General features: G+C 38.0%; 2 protein-coding genes across 2 annotated transcripts; both read right to left on the minus strand.

Annotated features, from left to right (window-relative positions):
- Positions 1 to 3,948: 3,948 nt before the first annotated feature.
- Positions 3,949 to 12,466, minus strand: LOC137731605 (DExH-box ATP-dependent RNA helicase DExH5, mitochondrial). Its single transcript, XM_068470761.2, has 19 exons — positions 11,870 to 12,466; positions 11,095 to 11,252; positions 10,933 to 11,020; positions 10,357 to 10,602; positions 10,153 to 10,248; positions 9,699 to 9,887; positions 9,434 to 9,593; positions 9,228 to 9,358; positions 8,889 to 9,056; positions 8,534 to 8,806; positions 8,064 to 8,258; positions 7,503 to 7,706; positions 7,075 to 7,144; positions 6,801 to 6,949; positions 6,073 to 6,378; positions 5,713 to 5,772; positions 5,476 to 5,628; positions 5,291 to 5,401; positions 3,949 to 5,086 (listed from the first exon to the last, which is right to left on the minus strand). Exons 1-19 carry the CDS (start codon positions 12,302 to 12,304, stop codon positions 4,619 to 4,621), a joined length of 3,660 nt encoding a protein of 1,219 aa, XP_068326862.1. The 5' UTR covers positions 12,305 to 12,466; the 3' UTR covers positions 3,949 to 4,618.
- A 765-nt stretch (positions 12,467 to 13,231) lies between these two features.
- On the minus strand, positions 13,232 to 16,195 carry LOC137731116 (fructose-bisphosphate aldolase 3, chloroplastic). The gene is made up of 6 exons (XM_068470207.2): positions 15,819 to 16,195; positions 14,807 to 15,076; positions 14,598 to 14,707; positions 14,384 to 14,474; positions 13,930 to 14,199; positions 13,232 to 13,768 (listed from the first exon to the last, which is right to left on the minus strand). The coding sequence occupies exons 1-6, from the start codon at positions 15,978 to 15,980 to the stop codon at positions 13,490 to 13,492; spliced, it is 1,182 nt and encodes a 393-aa protein (XP_068326308.1). The 5' UTR covers positions 15,981 to 16,195; the 3' UTR covers positions 13,232 to 13,489.
- Between the last annotated feature and the right edge of the window lie 2,382 nt (positions 16,196 to 18,577).

Consider the following 18,577-nt stretch of genomic DNA (forward strand, 5'->3'; position numbering starts at 1 on the left):
AAATATTGGGTGTATTTTTATTCACTATCCTAACGTGGCAGTAATGCTCACTACCCTTAAGTGATGGTAATGATCACCACCATATTTAGTATCATCAGATGAGTTTAAGGTTTGAGATTTATATTTATTCATTACACAGATCTTAAAAATTAAACTCACCTGCAATAAATAAGATGCTAAACATCATCATCACTCTTGAGAGTGATGGAAAAAAATATTCTCATAAGTATTGAATGAGAAAACGAAGAGAGAGCACCACAAAATAATAATAATAATCATGATAATAATAATTTGTAGTAGTTTGATGTTGAACGGAGGTAGGAAGAAGAATAATCCAGCTGGTGGTACTACGACTACCAACGCTTCTGTGTTTTGGGGAATATTTGCTTTGAGTTGTTCCACATCAAGATATGGCTCCACTTATGACTTCATCAAACCCGTCCCTTTGTTGTACACACATACCCTTCATGGACCATGGTGCATGCATTTCTCTTTTTTCTTTTTATGGATCAATTTCAATTTTATGAGATTTGACTTTAGAATTAGTCGAAAAGGTTGAATTCAAAACTTGCTCATTCGAACATTTCCTTTGTTGTACGTAAGGTTCTAAAAAACGCTAGGCGCTAGTTGGACGGTGGTCGAGCACTTAGCGCTTAGGCGGTTAGGCGAGATCTAAGCGAATTTAGATAAATTTCTTGTATATCTTGTAAATAAGTACATATTGACACTTACAAAAAATTATACTTGTATGAAATCCATAGATAAGATAATAAAATAATGATAAAATGCAAAAAGAGTATCCAACAAATCCAAAATTTAAAAACACATTAAGCATATATGCCATATAACCATAGTGAGAAGTATTGTAGGATGACACATGTACAATAAGTTCACAATTTTAAAACACTTAGACTTAGATAGGATTTTTTTTTTTTATTTCATTGAAAAAAAAAAAAAAACCGCCTAGCCCGCCTAGAGCCCATCTGATTTTTCCCACCGATTTGCAAGAAAACATCTCGGCTCGCCATTGCCCAGCGCCTAAGCCATTTTTTAGAACATTGGTTGTACGAACCTCTGTTGTACATGCATTTCTTTGTTTAGTTTCTCTTGTAACTATAAACAACAAAATGTTTGTGAAATTTGACGATTAAACCTATTCTAATGCGCGAGCAATTTTGGTAAGGTCACCTAAATAAAAAACTCTTACATCAGATGAGAACAGCGAGAGGTCAAGTGGTACCAAAATTCAAGAAAAATGATATACTTTTGTAAGAGTTGTTTCACAAATATCGTGATCGGATATCCCAATCAAAACCTTTCTCCATCAAACACGTACCTAAATTAACATTTTCATTTCAACCCAATGGTCGAGAGATAGATCTCTGATTAGGAATCAGTTGTATTTAATTGCATGGTCTATGTAGACCGACGGGTTCCTCCTTTTTCCTAGTATTTTATTTTCTCTAAAAGTTGAGACTCGTTAAATTAATGTCACGGGATTCACAAACCCTGCGATGTGCGATCGGACTAAGTGGCCCAAGCTTGTGCTCCCTACGCACACAATCCACCCACACACTTGCATTCTTTTATTTGTTTTCTGATTTGAGTTTATTAACATATAAGGGCCAACGGGGTCCGCCAACCTTACTTCCGTCAATTTCAGTTCGCTACCGGATCCAACGACCACACAGCGCAACGACGAATCTGCTTCCTCCTCCTCACATGGTCCTATGGTTTCGAGAATTTTCTGTTTCAAGAATTTTATCAGTGTAATCGTTATATTGTTACATTAATGTGTTATAAAATGAGTATACAACGCAATTGATATGTCATGAACATAGTTAAGCTTGACAAGTTCACCTAACACGAAAATAACAAGTTTCGAGTTAACATGTTAACATGTCTTGTTATTATCGGATCATCCGTTAAGAACTCGTTAACGAGTCAAGTTATTATTGAGTCACCCGTTAAGAACACGATAAGATATTGTTTGTCAGATTTTGACATTAGGCATAACAATTTCTTGCTTGACCCATTAACCCGACACGAACTAACACGACGTATTAACAAATCAGTTTGTTATCAGGTAACTTGTTACGAACCCGTTGAAATAACGGATTTGACACGACATAATCCGTTTGCCAGTTTGCATGATTAGCACATTAATTAACGTGTTACAATATAAATAAAATAATAATATAATGTGGAAGTGCAATGGCACACACTGAAAAATTCATGATTTGAGACTTTGAGGAGATTTGAGAGCTTCATTTGGGCACAAAAAGAACCAGTCTTTGTCACCTCCCTAAATATCTACCCAAAATGTAATATGCTTCAAGTTTAATGCGTCCTAAGAACTAGACGGTCATATGGACCATTGGACATGAAAGGGGCAGAGAGCTTTCCCAGCCTGTCCCATACTCGTCTCTTACGGTTCAGATTCCATATTTTTTTTCAACATTATTTACCGAATCAATAAGAGCCTAAAACCCGACAGCCGTATCGGTGTCGCATTTCGAGGAAGAAGTGGGATCGAAATTTGCTTTCTGTGTTTTCCAAATTTTAAACAATTAATTTAGTTTATCATCACAAAATGCCAACGATGCTTCAATTGGTTTGTGGCTGGGAACAATCCTAGTGCAGTGTTATTTGACTTAAATGCATTTGGTCTCAGAGACAGAGCTACGAAGGGACTATGATGGTTTAAGGCTCATCCTGATATATATATATTTTTTTTTTATGCAGAGAAATTTAGTGTTATACTTATCATTTCAAAGTTTTTCGTAGGTTTAAGACTTCAATCTGACTTTTTATTTTAATTTTTTTTATCGGGTTTGATTTGAGGCTTGTGGCTTCTAAGGAGTTCAAGCAATCTATTGCTTTTGAGACTCAAGTTTGGGGATCAGTGGAGGGAGAGAGAGTAAGATAATCATACAGGGCTAGGGTTCAGATTTAAGGGAAAGGATGGTGGGGACAACATACTATACTCAAAACGATAATGGTCAATTACTTACCACACGACATGGTAATTTTTATAAGATCAAGAAGACGTTTCAAATTGAGACTTTTTGACCTTCTAGGCTAAAATTATGTCTCTGCACCATGGTCTGATCCGTCTAAGTTGCTCTTAAGATCTGGCTTCTCTGCTCTCCTAATTCCCATACACTCTCATCCCCTTCTATTTGTATGGTCATGGTTAAGTCACGTCAACATTTTATATCACTATTGCTTTTGTTCTTATTATCTCTATAAAAAAAATCAATATAAAATGTTAACATGGCTTATCCGTGACCGCACAAAATAGAAGGGGATGTAAATGTATGGAAACTAGGAGAGTAGCGAAGCGGGGTCCAAGATTTTTTGCAAAAAGTTATTTTAATTGAAAAGTGATTGTGGTCCCTTATTATTTTTTTTTTCTTCTTGGAAAGAAATAGAATTTGTTTTAATAAAGCGAAATCAAAGACCCACGGTTTTATCTCCCATGCTATTATAACAGTCACATGCAGGTGGAAGTCGTTATATGGGCAATTGGGTATGGATAGGTCCCCACATGCAAAATATGTAAAATTTCCAATCCGCCTGTGTTTTTGTACTTTGCTTACTCAAGTTTAACATCTCTGCGAGAAAAGATTACCTATCCCAAGTTGCATATCACTCTCCGTTTTATGTAAGTTTCACTCCCGCTCTACCATTTGTGCGCTTGCCCGTTTGGCGAGCCCAAGTGTGTCAGGTTTAAAATTCATCCATCCAGGACAGTACTGGAAGCCATTAGGACATCTCCAATTGAGGGCTAAAGGCACAAAACCTAAAAAACAGCATAATTTGTCTTAAATTTTATTTCTAACAGATGATTTGAGTTATAATTCTATAAAGCTCACCAAACCATTATTGATGAGGCTACGTTTAGCCCTTCGATTGGAGACGATGTATGAGTATAGCCTGACACTATTTATTTAAAAATAATTTTTTACCAGACCAAAATACTGAACAGGACTATATTTAGCCATCCCGGTTGAAGATGGCCTAACACAGGGGAGAGAAGGAAGTTACGATTACACTACACTAGCCTTGCAAGCTATCCAGAAGAATAATATGTTACAGCAAAGTGAAAATCTGAGCACGGCGTGTGAAGTAACTTTTTTTCACTTGTGCGAATGCGTTGTGTATATTAATCCTCGACGCTAAGTACTGTTTAACTACAATTGTACCCATCTTTGATGAGATACCTTGGCCACCATCAATGTCTTGATCCAAATGCAACAACTGAAATGGCCAAAAACGTCGACTTCCGTCCCCTCAACTTTAGCTCCAATGTATCTTTATGTCCCGATGCAGATGATCCAAGAAGCCAAAACCAACCACAAATTTGGCACCTCGGATACTATTTGCTGGTGATGTCTGATCAATTATGGGTGTAAAAGAATGTAGATACAAGGCCAGGTCTGCTGGCTTTTTAGTTGATAATGCTGCCCGACCTTAACTGTTTTTTGCGGCGGGTAGAAAGTCGGACATTGTGTCCACATTGATTCTAAGTCTCTCCGAAGCATGCACCACAAGTTGTGCTGACCGCCCCCCTCGTAAAGTCCTTTTTCGAGAGGGAAAACAGCAAACAGTTGATTTATTTGTGCTCCTTTTTGCTTTTCTTCAACATCATTGACATATGATTGATGTACTCATGGCCCATTTGTGTTCCACTCACCAGCCACTGAATGGCCTCTGCTGCCGCATCTTTTTCTGCACTCTTCTTGTTGTTACATGGGTGGCCCATAATTTGCATTCCGTTAAACTCCACTGTAGCTCGGAACTGGCTGTTCTTGAGCTGCGTAGTTTTGTACGTGGGTGCATTATATCCTGCTCGTGTGAGCAATGTCTGGAGCTGACTCTTGGAATTGTCACCCCCGGGTCCACTTTCAGTTCTTGAAACCAAGGCTGGCTGTGCTGCCACCACAGACGGCTTTGACTTTGAGGGTGCAAGGACCTGGCGGCCAAATACAAATCTACCTTCACCTTGATCCTCCGAGAGCAGCAACCGCACTGCAGAAAGGAGTTCATGATAACTGTGTGTGTCCATCCTGGGGTTCAGTAGCTGTTCAGGATTCACAATAATTCACATTAGCCAGCGGTAACATGCGGAGAAAATACATTCAAAATCCACTTCACTGGGCAACTGGGAAAGTAAAGTAGAAAGGAGACCAGACATTGAAGTAAAAGAAACGATAATAACAGAGACAACAGAGCTCCATCAGGTTAAGACTTAAGAGAAATGAAGTTTGCTCATAGCTTCACGTACTTTGATTTGAATTAACTCATCAAGTTCCTCTTTTAAGCATTGATACATTTCTGCTATAGCAGGTTTCATGAAGAATTCCAAATATCCTCCCAGCATTTTCAAGTGTCCATCCTGCCAGAACAGGAATCAATTGCATTATATCACTTGTACAGAAAACAAAAGACATCCAGAACCAAAATACTTACAATATCCCCATTAGAAAAACTTCCACCAAATAGGAGGAGCACTGAGTCAGACACAGCTGTTGAATCCCGTAGGAAAACAGAGTTCACCTTTATCTTCTCATTGAAAACCAGCCATGGATATGGAATTTTAGAATCCCTAGCATTGACAGAGTTCTAGACAAATGAAAAGAGCATGAGACTAAATTGAAACAGAAGAGAGGCCAACTTTTTCGTAACCCGATGCACAAGAATGCTTACCGAGTATAGCAGCACCTGGCCATCCTCCATGGTTTTCAGCGAAAATGACTTCTCATTGTGCTGCATTCAATATATGTAAGTCCTCAAGAAAATTATATGAGAAGAAATGGAATCCTACTTGTGCGTATCGGACAAACCATATAACTCAATAACAAACACTAAAGCAAATTCAGTTACATTCTTATGATTAACTTATCTTTACTTCCCAATTTGATTAGTAAGACATGTATTCATTATGAAATAAACATCATGAATCCAACATATGTAGGAGATTGACAGCATCAAGAATTTAGGGAGGTGAACAGAATAGATCTTGCTCAGCTATATTACAGAAGGAAAAGAAAATGGATCTATGCTTACCACAACAGAGCAGATTCCAGGATACAGGCCATAGCAAATAACTGCACGGACGAGATGCTCATCATAACTCCATGCATTATGAGTGGTGGTGTTGGTATCAACAAGATCAGTATCCCTAAGCAAAGAGAGGAACTCCTTCCTAAGGGAATCAATAGCTTTCATCGATTGTGCTGAAAGAAAATTCTTCCAGCAATAATCATATCCAGCAAAGTCTCTTTCAGCAACCTTCCAGCCCTCATAGGCCCGCACAAGTGCAAGGTGATCACTATTGTCCCGGGAGAACTGAGATTTTGCAGCCTCAGCAAGCTACAAAGACAAACAAATACAATATTTATCATAAATTGTTTTTAATGATAATGATACAGGCTGATGCAACTTTACAATGCTGTATCTCCACCGAAAATGACTAAAAACGACTTCAGCCAACAATTTGTCGCTAAGAGGCCTCTAATCACCGAGCCAAAACCAGATGGGAAGAAAATATATTATCTTTAATTCTAGACTCGCTCCTCCCTCATAGTCTTGTTTTAAAGTAAGTGATACATAATTACAATGTGAACAAGGAATATAACTAAATAAATCCAACTAGTACAGCCAGGCACGCAATATATCCACAAAAACAATAATTTGAGCAAGCATGTCAAAATAACAATTCAACTATTTGGCCTCCAGTTCTGACCAAGAAATAAAGAGCATGATATACATAATGAAATGGGAGAGTGGCTTACATCTTTCTTGTCAAATGGTGTAAGGAAAGGATCTCTGACACTAAGGCCAGAAACAATAGTCAAAACCGGATCCAGGCAGTTGAAGATGGCACCTACCAAGAGCATCTTTCCAAGTTTTGGCTCAACAGGAAGCATAGTTAGATAGCGTCCTGTCAAGTGATTTAAACTGCATTAGGCTAATGATTTTCAAATTTAAACTCTCAACCATTACAAAGAGTTGCAAGCATCACAATGCATAATTGAAATATTAAAAGAATAATAAATCCCTCCCCACCTAAAACAGTCAGATTTTCATTCTCATCCAAGGCCCCGATGATCTTTAAATACTCTATGGCGTTTTGCACCTGTAAAAGATATCAAGAGACAAAAGGTGAATTGCAGATGAGCAGCAAAATTTACAAATAAGCACAACATCATTTCAGGAGGAACAATTTGGGGTAAGCCTTGAGCTGCACGTGTGCAGGGTGCAACTACACCACCATATGCCACTAAGATAACATGACAGACATTAATAAGCACATGCACTGAATGCTAAGGAATTAACAATCTTTAGCTCTAATCAGTTTAAGAAAGTAACGCTACAATGAAAAGCAAATTACAACAATTCTCAATAAGCTTTCAGCAACAAAAAATTATGCAATTGAAGATTTAAGTTAAAATAACATTAGGTAGAGAAATATAAATTGACTGTTACAGTGTTACCGCGAGTAATTCTGGTGACTGCAGAGCCCTAGATAAGAACTCAGAAATGCTTCCGAGGTTTAAACTTTTTATTTGCAGACAGAGAGACTGCAGAGGTGTCCTCAAAATCTCTGGCAATTGATACTCTGCAAATGCATCATAGACACATCTAGGATAGAGATGATAACACTCCCCTGGCTGGACACGTCCTGCTCTTCCTCTTCTCTACAATATATAAGCAGAGAAGATTGTAACCAATCAATGTAACAGACTGAAACTTGAAATGTGCTGAAAAACATAAAGGAAAACCAAAGTTGCCCACAAGAAATCACATAAGCATGCACACTCATAAAGAAAGACCAACATGTAAATAAGCATTTATAGACCGTCTCCTGCTGGGTGTTTATACAGAAAACCTAATGATCTCAAAAGAATTAAAAAAACAGAAAGATGAGGTTGCCTTCAGGAACGTTTTCTCTGCTACTCATTTTACCACACTTGCATGCACACAACAATGTAGTTAACAACCTAGGATAGATTTCGTCTAAGAGAGAAAAATCTTCAGCCAGAACATATCCTTACTTGTTGAGCAGAAACCTTGGAAATCCAGGAAGGAAGCAAACAAGGAGTATTGTTCAGTGCGTCATATGAAGTCTCTTTTGCCTTTCCACAATCAAGTACAAAAACAACATCATTAATTGTGATACTTGTCTCAGCAATATTAGTAGCCAGCACTATTTTCCTCACTCCATCCCCAGGCTCATCAAATATTAGCCTCTGCATGCAGTCACAACATGGAAACGATGAAAATAAGAGAAAACACCATATGAAAATTGGCTAGAAAGTAGATTCAGTAGTAATTCTTTAATTCACCACCATAGATAACAAAGAACTATGGAATTATCTATCCAGGATAGATCACTAAATGTGAAGACAAATTATGGCAGCATTAATTAATTAATTGACAATTAAGTCGATATATGCCGAACAGTGTACAACAAGCATGCACAACATGCTAGCGATAGTACAACTATTGGAGCACTAAAAATTACCTGCTCAGTACTTGCCATAGAACCATGGCATGCTAGTAACAAGACTCGGCTTGGATCGCCTAATAGAGGATTGGCATGTAACTTTTCCTTCAGAGAATTGATGTCATCCCACCCAGTCATAAAAACTAGAATGGCACCAGGCTTGTCGCTCTCACAGATATTGCACAAGAGATACTCAATCAGATAAAAACCGATACTATCAGGATTCCAACATGCTAGAGACTCCCGAGTCTGTGGACTATGCCCCTTAAAATCGGCTGCTTTAAGTGCATCCTGAATACATTCCATGAGGGATAAATTGAGATGATACGGAAAACAAAAAAGGACAAAACTGTTTACGCAGTAACTTGTATACCTCAACAACAGAAACAATTTGGCTTTTCCTCTTTCTTGGTGCCTGTTTGCTCATTTTCCACATCTTTTCTTGGCCATAATCATCAATCTGATTGTATGGAGTTAATTTGCATCCCGTAATTTCCAGAACATCCTCCAGAAAATGAGTCCGAACTGGATATGTAAAACCCTAGTTTAGAGGGAAAACAACAGAGATAAAAAAACCATATCAGACATTATTATCCATCTCTGCAATCATCATTAAGACTTCCCTCAGGAAGCAAACGGAAATACGCAACAACCACCTCAAATATAGGAAATACAAACTTTTAACAGAAATACACTGGAATTTCAAACTTACTGGAACATGAATTATCTGAGCCCTACCAAAGTAGGATGAGAAAAGTTCAGAATCTAGGGTTGCACTCATCAAAATCAACCTCAGTTCTGGTCGCTGAGGAAGGAGATCCTTGAGAACAATCAGCAGAAAATCTGGCATCAAAGTATTACAGTGAGAAATCACCCCTCATCATCCAAAATTGAAACCTTGATCTAGCTTTAAGTTACCTTCATTCATTCCACGTTCATGAATTTCATCCACAATCACATGAGTTACACCTTTCAAATTTCTATCAACTAGTAATCTTCTCAACAAAATGCCAGTGGTGCAAAAGAGAAGGCGAGTATCCCTTCCCTTCATACCTTCTAACCGAACCTTATACCCAACCTAAAACCAAAGGAATGCAAGGAAAAGGTTAAAAGAAAAAGAAACCACCAGAAGTTCTTTTTAATTTAAGGGTAATAATTTGGTCAAGTATCCCGAGAAACTCACCGAGTCACCCAATTTCTCTCCTCTCTCTGAAGCAACTCTTTCAGAAACAGACATAGCAGATATCCGTCTAGGCTGTGTACATATAATACTACAAACAGCTCCACGAACAGCTTCTATCTCAGATTCTAAAATGAATTGTGGAATTTGAGTAGTCTTGCCACAGCCAGTTTCACCTGATATGATAACGACCTGCAAGTACAAACGTGCCAAAAAGTACATTGTCAGGTTACAGGCCACCTTGAATAATTGAACTAAAATAATTGCATGATTCACCATGTATCCACATCTACTACCTTACCTTTGAAAACAACCCATAAAACAAAGAAGGGAATGACCACCACTTACAAGAGAAAAGCGCCGACCATCAACACAGGCCAACTACCGAATTGTAAAACTAGGACCAAAGCCAGAATAAGAGTCCTGCGTGAATTTTTCTGAAAAAATAATTACTAACCTGATCCCGTGAAATTGCTGCCAATAATGCATCCTTCTCTTTATAAGCAGGAAGACTTCTACGAAGTTCAAGCATTTTTTTCCCTTCAGGAGATTCCTGAAATAAAAATATATATCACAAACACATAGAACAAAACACATGATTCATCTTATGAGTAATAAGTGAATGCAATCATGCAGAGCAATCTGCCGAGGTAAGACAAACCTGCCAAGCTTGTTGCTTATCGCGCAGCTGCGTACTTCTCCGCCAAAGAAGTTTTTCCATCACACCCTTACTCGACGCAAATGATTCTGGTTGCTCAAAAAGCCCTTCGTCAGTAGCAATGCTGCCACTACTGTTTGATCTAGAAAAGGAAAGATTTTGAAAGCTTTCCCTTGTCCTAGACTTCTGGGAAAGGAACTCTCCAAGATAGCTCTCAACTCTCCTCAGCAACCCAAGAGGCAAGGTCACCTTTCAAATTTGAAAACCTTCACGTAAGAACCGTGTAGAATGAAGTACAAAATATTCAGGCATTAAAAACATCATGAGGTGGAGGGAAGCCATCCTAAACTCGTAGCTAATCCATTATTACATTTTCACATAAGTAAACTAGTCAGTTGGGACAAATTAAAATAAGAAACATCAACTGAAGATGGTGGAGCAAGAAGTGAGGGTTATCAACAAAAGGAATCCCCATTAGCACTAGAACTCAGTGAATTAAAGGCAGTATGTTTTGAATGACTATAAGATTATGTTAAACAGAAACGTCAACTTTAAGGAAAACAATACAATCAGAATTACCTCTCTCTGAGGGCGCCTATCATCCAGGTCAAATCTGTAGTTTGGCAGTGGAACCTTACTAAACACAGCAACTTTCGAATACAGATAGCTGTAAAAAATCCTTACAGTCAGACTTCTATAAAGTTAATGAAACACTTAAACGCTGACAAAAACCAAAGATACCTATAAAGCCCCATTCTGCTTGCCAAAGCAGCTATTTTATCAAAGTCACGTCTATCTTTTTTCTCCCTCGTAACCAACTCTTGCTTCATCTTGTCACGTAACAGCATGGTTAATTTCCGTTTCCACTCATCAATATCAGATGAGTAAGGACTCAGTGTCTGCAATGTTACCATAAGCATCTATCTATGTTATACCTTTCAACTGGATAAAAATCTCTGTAGACATCATTTTTGATGCCTTAATAAATCAGTCATAATGGCACGCCTTGAATTAACCTAATATGTATGGGCATGAAAAGGCTAAATTAATATGCAATTTCGAGCCATTAGTGGTTGATGAGAACTCCATGCAGGGCTAACGAAAACACTCCATATATTGTCTGCGAGGGAAAATGTGGCTGGAAAACTCCCCACCTTAACTCCCAACGGGCAAAAGTGATTTTCTTAACTCCCAATGCCTTTGAGTATGCAATGGAAAGCAGTACAAATGAAATTGAAAGATTTAAGCTGCTAAACCAAACTCAACAAAATCTCTCCACTACTTTCAATCATCGTCCGCAACCTAATCAGATTAAGCTTCGAATAAACTACCCGAACCGCAAATAGAAAATCAACACTGCATTTCACATCGCACCAAGTACACGACTCGATCAACAACCAAATCAGAAGCTATAAATGAAACACCCAACTACCACTTCCAAAATTCAGAGTCTGAGCCCTAGTTGCAACCCAAGTAACAACTCTACGCGCACACAATTCACATACAAAAACCTCACCGGATGCGACGGTAACTCAACTTCGCGATCGGAGCCTTCCTCGGAAACGCCGTCGTCGTAAGCAGAAGTGTGCTGAAGCTTGGGCTTCTGAAACTGCTCCTGTTGCTGCAGCTGCTGCTGCTGAGTCTGGTAGTATGCCAGAGCACCATTGGTGCTGCTCCTCCGGTTGAGAGCAGCAGCAGCAGTCTGGTTTTCGCGGAGCTTGGAGCCGATTGAAGCAGGGGAGGTATAATTGGGGGTGCTGATGACGGAGCGGAGGCGGTGGTGGGGAGGGACATAGACGGAGCCGTACGAGGAAGGAGGCCGGTCCTTCATCGCCAGGAGTGAGGGTTTGGAGGAGGAGGCAATGGGTTTTGGATGCGAAGGCGACGGCCCGCAAGGGAATTGCAGAGACGGAGGAGATGGGAGGAGGAGGAGGAAGAAAACAGAGGGCATGCAAGGTGAGGCAGCAAAGTGGCGTCGTGTTCGATATCAGAGGAATGAGTCCCCGGAAGCGAAGAGTTTTAGTGTACTTTGAGTTCGCACGTTAGCGCTGCACTTTGGGCTTTAAACTGCACCTGGTGCATCTTATGCTCTGGGCCTCTTTTGCAGATAAAACGCTTTTCAGACTCCGGAATTTACAATTTATTTATCTTTATTTTATAAAACAAAATTCAATGCCCATTCTGCCCCAACAGGATCCTCTCCGGTTCCTTTCAGTGAATATCTAGAGAATTCGTAAATCATGTCCGTTCATAATATATTGTGCGATCAATTTTTGTCAGGTATTGTTTATGTTTAATTTTAAATAAAAATATTTAAAATCATTTCTGACCAGATGATGTACGATGAACAAACACGCTTCTCGGATCCTATAATCCTATCCAGACTCCTTTCTACCCGGATTTTACAAGAAAATATACATGCTTTTTCAGTTTTTCCAGATAAAAAAAATTTATTTTGGATGACAACTTATGTGCAAGGTATAGGGTTGGTAGGTTTTATTTAGGCATTCAGTTACGGATTTTATTGTGGCACTCACATAGTTTTTATTTGTGTACATGAGGAAATTGAGAAAAATTCATAGTAATTCTAATATTTCACGTCAATTTTCAGAAAAGGAGTTGGTATTGTCATCTAAAAATGTCATTGAGAGGAAAAAGTGCATATCGGCCTCATCTGGAAGTGATGCTTTTTCAAGAAACGCTTACATTTTTATGCAATACTGCACTAGTTATGTGCTTCTTGAACAAACAATTCGAGTGCTTTCCAGGATTCACTTACACTTACATAAAGATTGATTCCAAAAGCGCTTTTAATCATTTTAAAAGCATTTCCATACTCGTCAACTACTAGACAGGAAGCACGAAACAATCTCAAGAATCACAAATAAATAGGAGGATCTTAACCTTGAGAGGATAGAAATACTTTCACTACTCCCACCTTCATAAGTTACAATTTGCAAAACATATCGTTTTATCGTCGGTCTTATTCAAGCCCTCGAGTCTTCTAATGGGGAAGAAAGAAATCAAAAAGCTTTTACTCAAGCATACGTTAGCACCGAAAAAGAAACTGCTGTAAATTACACCCGTCTCGAGTTTCAACTCCCAAGGAGAGGAATGAATTGCCTCAGACTCTGGCTTAGTATGTATAGCCCTTGACGAACATACCCTTCTTGGCTTCCTCGTCCTCACCCGCGGCAGAGTACTTTCCTAGCTGAGCCAAGGAATTTGCCTTTGCTCGCACCAAAAGTGCCTTTTGTGCGGCCTCCACATTCTCAGGACGTCCTTGCCATGCCTTAAGCACAGAGTTCTGGAGGGCACGTGCATACGAGAAGGATACATGCCAGGGGTTGGGGCTCTGGTTCATTGCATGAAGGTTGAGGGTTGCTTCTGCTTCGGATTGTCCTCCTGACAAAAACTGAGAAGTAAACAGAGAAAATATCAATTAGCCCATGGGTCGATGGTAACAAATATCATGAGTATTACGTTCTTTTAGTAATATTATTGTAGTAATATTCAACAACACCAGAAGGTGAAAAAACAAGTTGTACAGTTCGGTATTGTTTGCAACAATCTTACCATGATTCCTGGCACTGCGGGAGGAACTCTCCTTTTAAGTACTGTGAGGGTAGCCTTTGCAATGGCTTCTGGAGTAGCCTTTTCCTTGTGTTCAGCCCCTGGGGTAACCATGCTAGGCTTAAGAAGCATTCCTTCGAAAACCACATTGTTTTCGGCCAAGTAATAGAATACTTCTGCCCAGACCTTCTCTGCAACTTCAAGTGTCCTTTCGATTGGGTGTTCCCCGTCGAGAAGAATCTCAGGCTCTACAATGGGCACAAGACCATTGTCCTGCAAATAATGTCATACCAATGAATCATACCCAGAATGTTTTACAAGTATTACCAATGGGTAAAAAAAAAAAAAAAGGAAATATCTATTTTTTACTTTCAAGTTGGCAAAAAAAAATTTCACTCTTACAACATAAAATGTTTTACCAAATCCAACTAACATAGCTATCTAAAATTGAACATACCTGAGATATGGCAGCATAACGAGCAAGTCCCCATGCAGCTTCCTTAACAGCTAGAGCAGAAGGACCACAAGGAATGCTAACAACTGTACGCCTGCACATTTCAATGAGAGGACACTTCGATAAGTTTATCTGTTAACTAGAATAGACCAAATGGACTGAACAATAGTAGAAACTCTATATAGCAGATGTCCACAAGAGATACTAGTTGACTTACCATTTAGCAAAACGAGCACCTTGCTTATAGTACTCCGCAGAACGTGAAGCCAATCCATCTAAGCCTTGGCACCAAGACTCATTGTTAGACCCGGGGAGGGGAACCAAACCCTGAACCACGAAAGAAGCACGTGAATGACAATCAAGGATCTCATCTGAAGTAGAAATTTCACAAACTATATAGAACCCAGATTCCTAGTGGCATCTTACCTTATCAACTTTGATTCCAGGTACAATTTTCTGGTCGCGCAAAACATCCACAAATTTCTTCCCATCGGTTGTAGACTGGTAAAGTGTTTCCTCAAAAAGAATGGCACCAGAAATGTATTCGCCAAGACCAGGGGTGGTCAACAAAAGCTGCCTGTAAGCCTGTCTGTTAAACTCGGTATTGTCCAACCCAATCGAGTCTAACCTCTTTCCACAAGTTGCATTTGATTCATCAATAGCGAGTATACCACGACCAGGGGATGCAATGGTTTTCTGTACCATCCAAAAACAAGCAAAAACGAGTTAAAATATATAATAATAGAGCTGTGACTGAGAAATCAATAAAATCAATTGCAAGCAGTGTTAGATCAAACTACACAGGAAAGTAGAAACACAACTTTCCAATCTAGTCACCAAAATCTTCAGCAATTCTATCGATCACCAAATATTTTTCTTATATTTAGGAAATCAACAGGAAACAAGAACATATATATTAATCAATTGAAGAGGAATAGCACTAGACCACATGATGAGCCATACTAATTAGGTATGAAACGGGTCGAACATGAGACCTTTCACTTACTAGTGAAGCAGAATACTACTAGACACCGTAGTGATAGTCATATACTGATCAACTGAAAGGAATAGCACTAAACCACGCGATGAGCCATAATAATTAGGTATGAAACTCGCCGTCTGAGCGAGTCGAACATGAGACGTTTCACTTCCTAGTGAAAGCGGAATACTCCTAGACAGTGATACTGACATATTAATCAATTGATTAAGCAAGACATATTAATCAGTTGAATTAAGCAAACAAATCAAATTCATCACATCCGGACAAACAAATCAAATCAAATCAAATCACAAATAAATAAATAAATAAATCGTGATTAAGAAAATGATCAGTCTAAAATAGATTCAAACTTTCAGCCAGCGATGAAATCACCAAACAAAAACCTCGAATTGTGCATAAATATTAGCGAAACGAAAACAAGTTAAAGAGAATACGCACGGCAGTTAGGACGAGTTCGTCGGTGTAGGCCTTGGCACGGATCGGGACGGCGACTCGGCGAGAAGCGAGGCTAGTCGACGATCCAGGACGCTGAGTGAAGGACTGCTGTCCGATCCACTGAGACGACGCCGCATTAAGCTTCGCTAAGCTGGAACAGGCCATGGCTTCGAGCAGAGACGTTCGAAATTACTTTGGAGAGGTCGACTGATTGTTTGTTTCCCGAGAAAATGTTTAAGCCTGACGGGGGGGGGGGTTTGGTGGGTGCGAGAGAAAGAGAGAGGGTGTGATATAAAAATAAGACGTTATTCTTGGGGAGTCCGCACTTGGCTTTACGAGTTGTAATGGGACAAGCAACATGCGAGACTACCAAACGGCCCTTATTGTATCATTGTGTGATTTACCAGATTACCCACTGCCAAATGACGATCATTGGGTCGGGTCACGTTTACCCTTACCTAACAATTGACAGCTTTGCCAATGCGGCTCGTTTTAGGTTGGTGGAGGAAAAATAAAAAATAAAACTATGATTATGTAGGAAATTGTGATCATTTCATTTTTCAAATAACACTTTAGTGAAGCGGCATAAATTAATTATCTTTATGTATATTGATGTGAGTTTAATTGTTATTGATTTTTTTTTTAATAATGATATATCGCTATACATAAAAGAATTATAAGCTACACTTAATGAAAATTTTGCTTTTTTTTTTTAACAAACGATAATCCACATTAATGGAAAAGGAATGGATCAAGTCTCACATACAATGAAATAGCACCAATATGGTTCAAATTCGTCTTTGTCGAGAATCGAACTTAAGATTTCTCATTTACAAGTGAAGAATAATACTACTAGACCATAGTACTAACTAACCTCATTTTTTTCTTTATTTGTTATAAAAAATGTAAAATAATATTTTTAGAGTGAGAATTACATCTTCAAATTTAATTAGGAAAAAAAAAACAAAAGAGAAAGAAATGAAAAGGAAACCGAGTCACCGACCTCCCACGGGACATGACGAAAGAGTCAGACACTTGCTTTGTATGACAAGTTTGACATAGGCCAAAGGAGGCTTTATTATTTTTTCCAAAAAAAAAAAAAGGAGGCTTTATTTTATGTTTGGTAAAGGTCAAGGAGAATTTCCTTTTTCTGAAAATGGTGAATTAAGTACTAACGGATAATTTCCGTTTTATAAGAAAAAAGGAAGATAATATTTACTTCTATATGATGTCTTCATTTGGTGAGCTATATTCTTAGCCTAGCCCATAAAATATTAAAAATTTCCTATTTGTCTTTGAAGCCCACGGCCCACCCATTTTTAATTTGAACGCTGAGTCAAACGTTAAATACAACACGTGTTAATAAATAATAAACAAATGATTGTCAACTCCTAATGATATTTAGAGTTTTACTTGTTACTTTGATTTCTATTTCACATGCGGTTATCTTTGTAACTGTGAAGAATTTTTTTAATTTGCTAAAAACACAGGTTTGAACATTAATTGTTATAATACAATTAGTTGAATTTTTTTTTTAAGTTTTTAACCAATTACATTTTGACACTTGTCTTCATAGCCACATTACTAGCACACTAAAAAATCTTCCATACCCGTGGGATGCCTTAGTAAGCAGTTGAACCGGTTTTTTTTTTTTTTTTTTTTTTTCGTTGGCCGTTCGTGTCTAGCAGCTATAATACTGGTTTTTGTTTGCCTACATTAACATTGCTAGGTAATTTTCTATTTGTTCGTTGGATCGTATAATGCAGCAAAATAATTTGGATACAATATCGCATTATTGACTATTTTTAGTAAACAATTAAACAAATATTTTTTTTTTCGTTCGTGTCTTGGTGCTATAATACTGATATTTATTTGGCTGCATTATACGTTACTCGGTGCTTTTTTGTTTAGACATGCTCTTCTATTTACACGTGGGAACGTATAATGCAGTCAAAATAATTTTCTATATTAGATCACATTACTAACTATTTTTAGTGAACAGTTGAACAATCTTGTTTTTTGTTTTCATTCGTGTCTTGCAACTATGATACTGGTTTTTGTTTGGCTACACTATATGTTGTCAGGTGTTTTTCTGTTTACTGGTATTTGTTTTTTTCGTTCTTTGTAACGGTTTATCATTATTCGAGATTAACTAAGCTGGAAGTTGAACAGATGAATCACGAACAAACAAATAAATGTTACATTACAATGATGTATATCTTTTAGTATGAATTTTCTTGTATGCTTTGATGTATAAAATACACCACAATCTTCCATTGTTGAGTCCTTGGCCGCATTAGCTTTGTGTTTATTTAGCACATGTCATAAACTAAAGCATAGTAAAAATTTCGCTTTGTGTAACATTCAACCCTATTCAAAATAGGTTTGTTTTTTTTTTTATAATCTAAAATGGTTTTTGAGATTAGTATAACTCATCACTTTGGTTTATGATAGTGAAAATCGATTGAAGTAGTCCTTGAGTTTGTCCGTATATTATTTTGGTCATTTTGGAAAAAATCTGTCAATATCTTTATTAAGTTGTCATGTAAATGACCATGTGATTACCATTTTAAGAATATTTTTGTCAAACCAACCATTCCGCTTAATGAGCACGTTGACAAATTCTTCACGAATTGATCAAAATGATTGACAGTGAACAAACTCAGATACCACTTATATTAATTTTCATTGTTAGGGACCAAAATGAGAAATTATGTCAATCTTATAAAGCCCTTAAGCTAAAAAGCCTTCAAGAAAATGCT

This window comes from Pyrus communis, chromosome 16, assembly GCF_041283825.1.
Source record: "Pyrus communis isolate YQ-2024b chromosome 16, ASM4128382v1, whole genome shotgun sequence".
Classification (NCBI taxonomy): Eukaryota; Viridiplantae; Streptophyta; class Magnoliopsida; order Rosales; family Rosaceae; genus Pyrus; species Pyrus communis.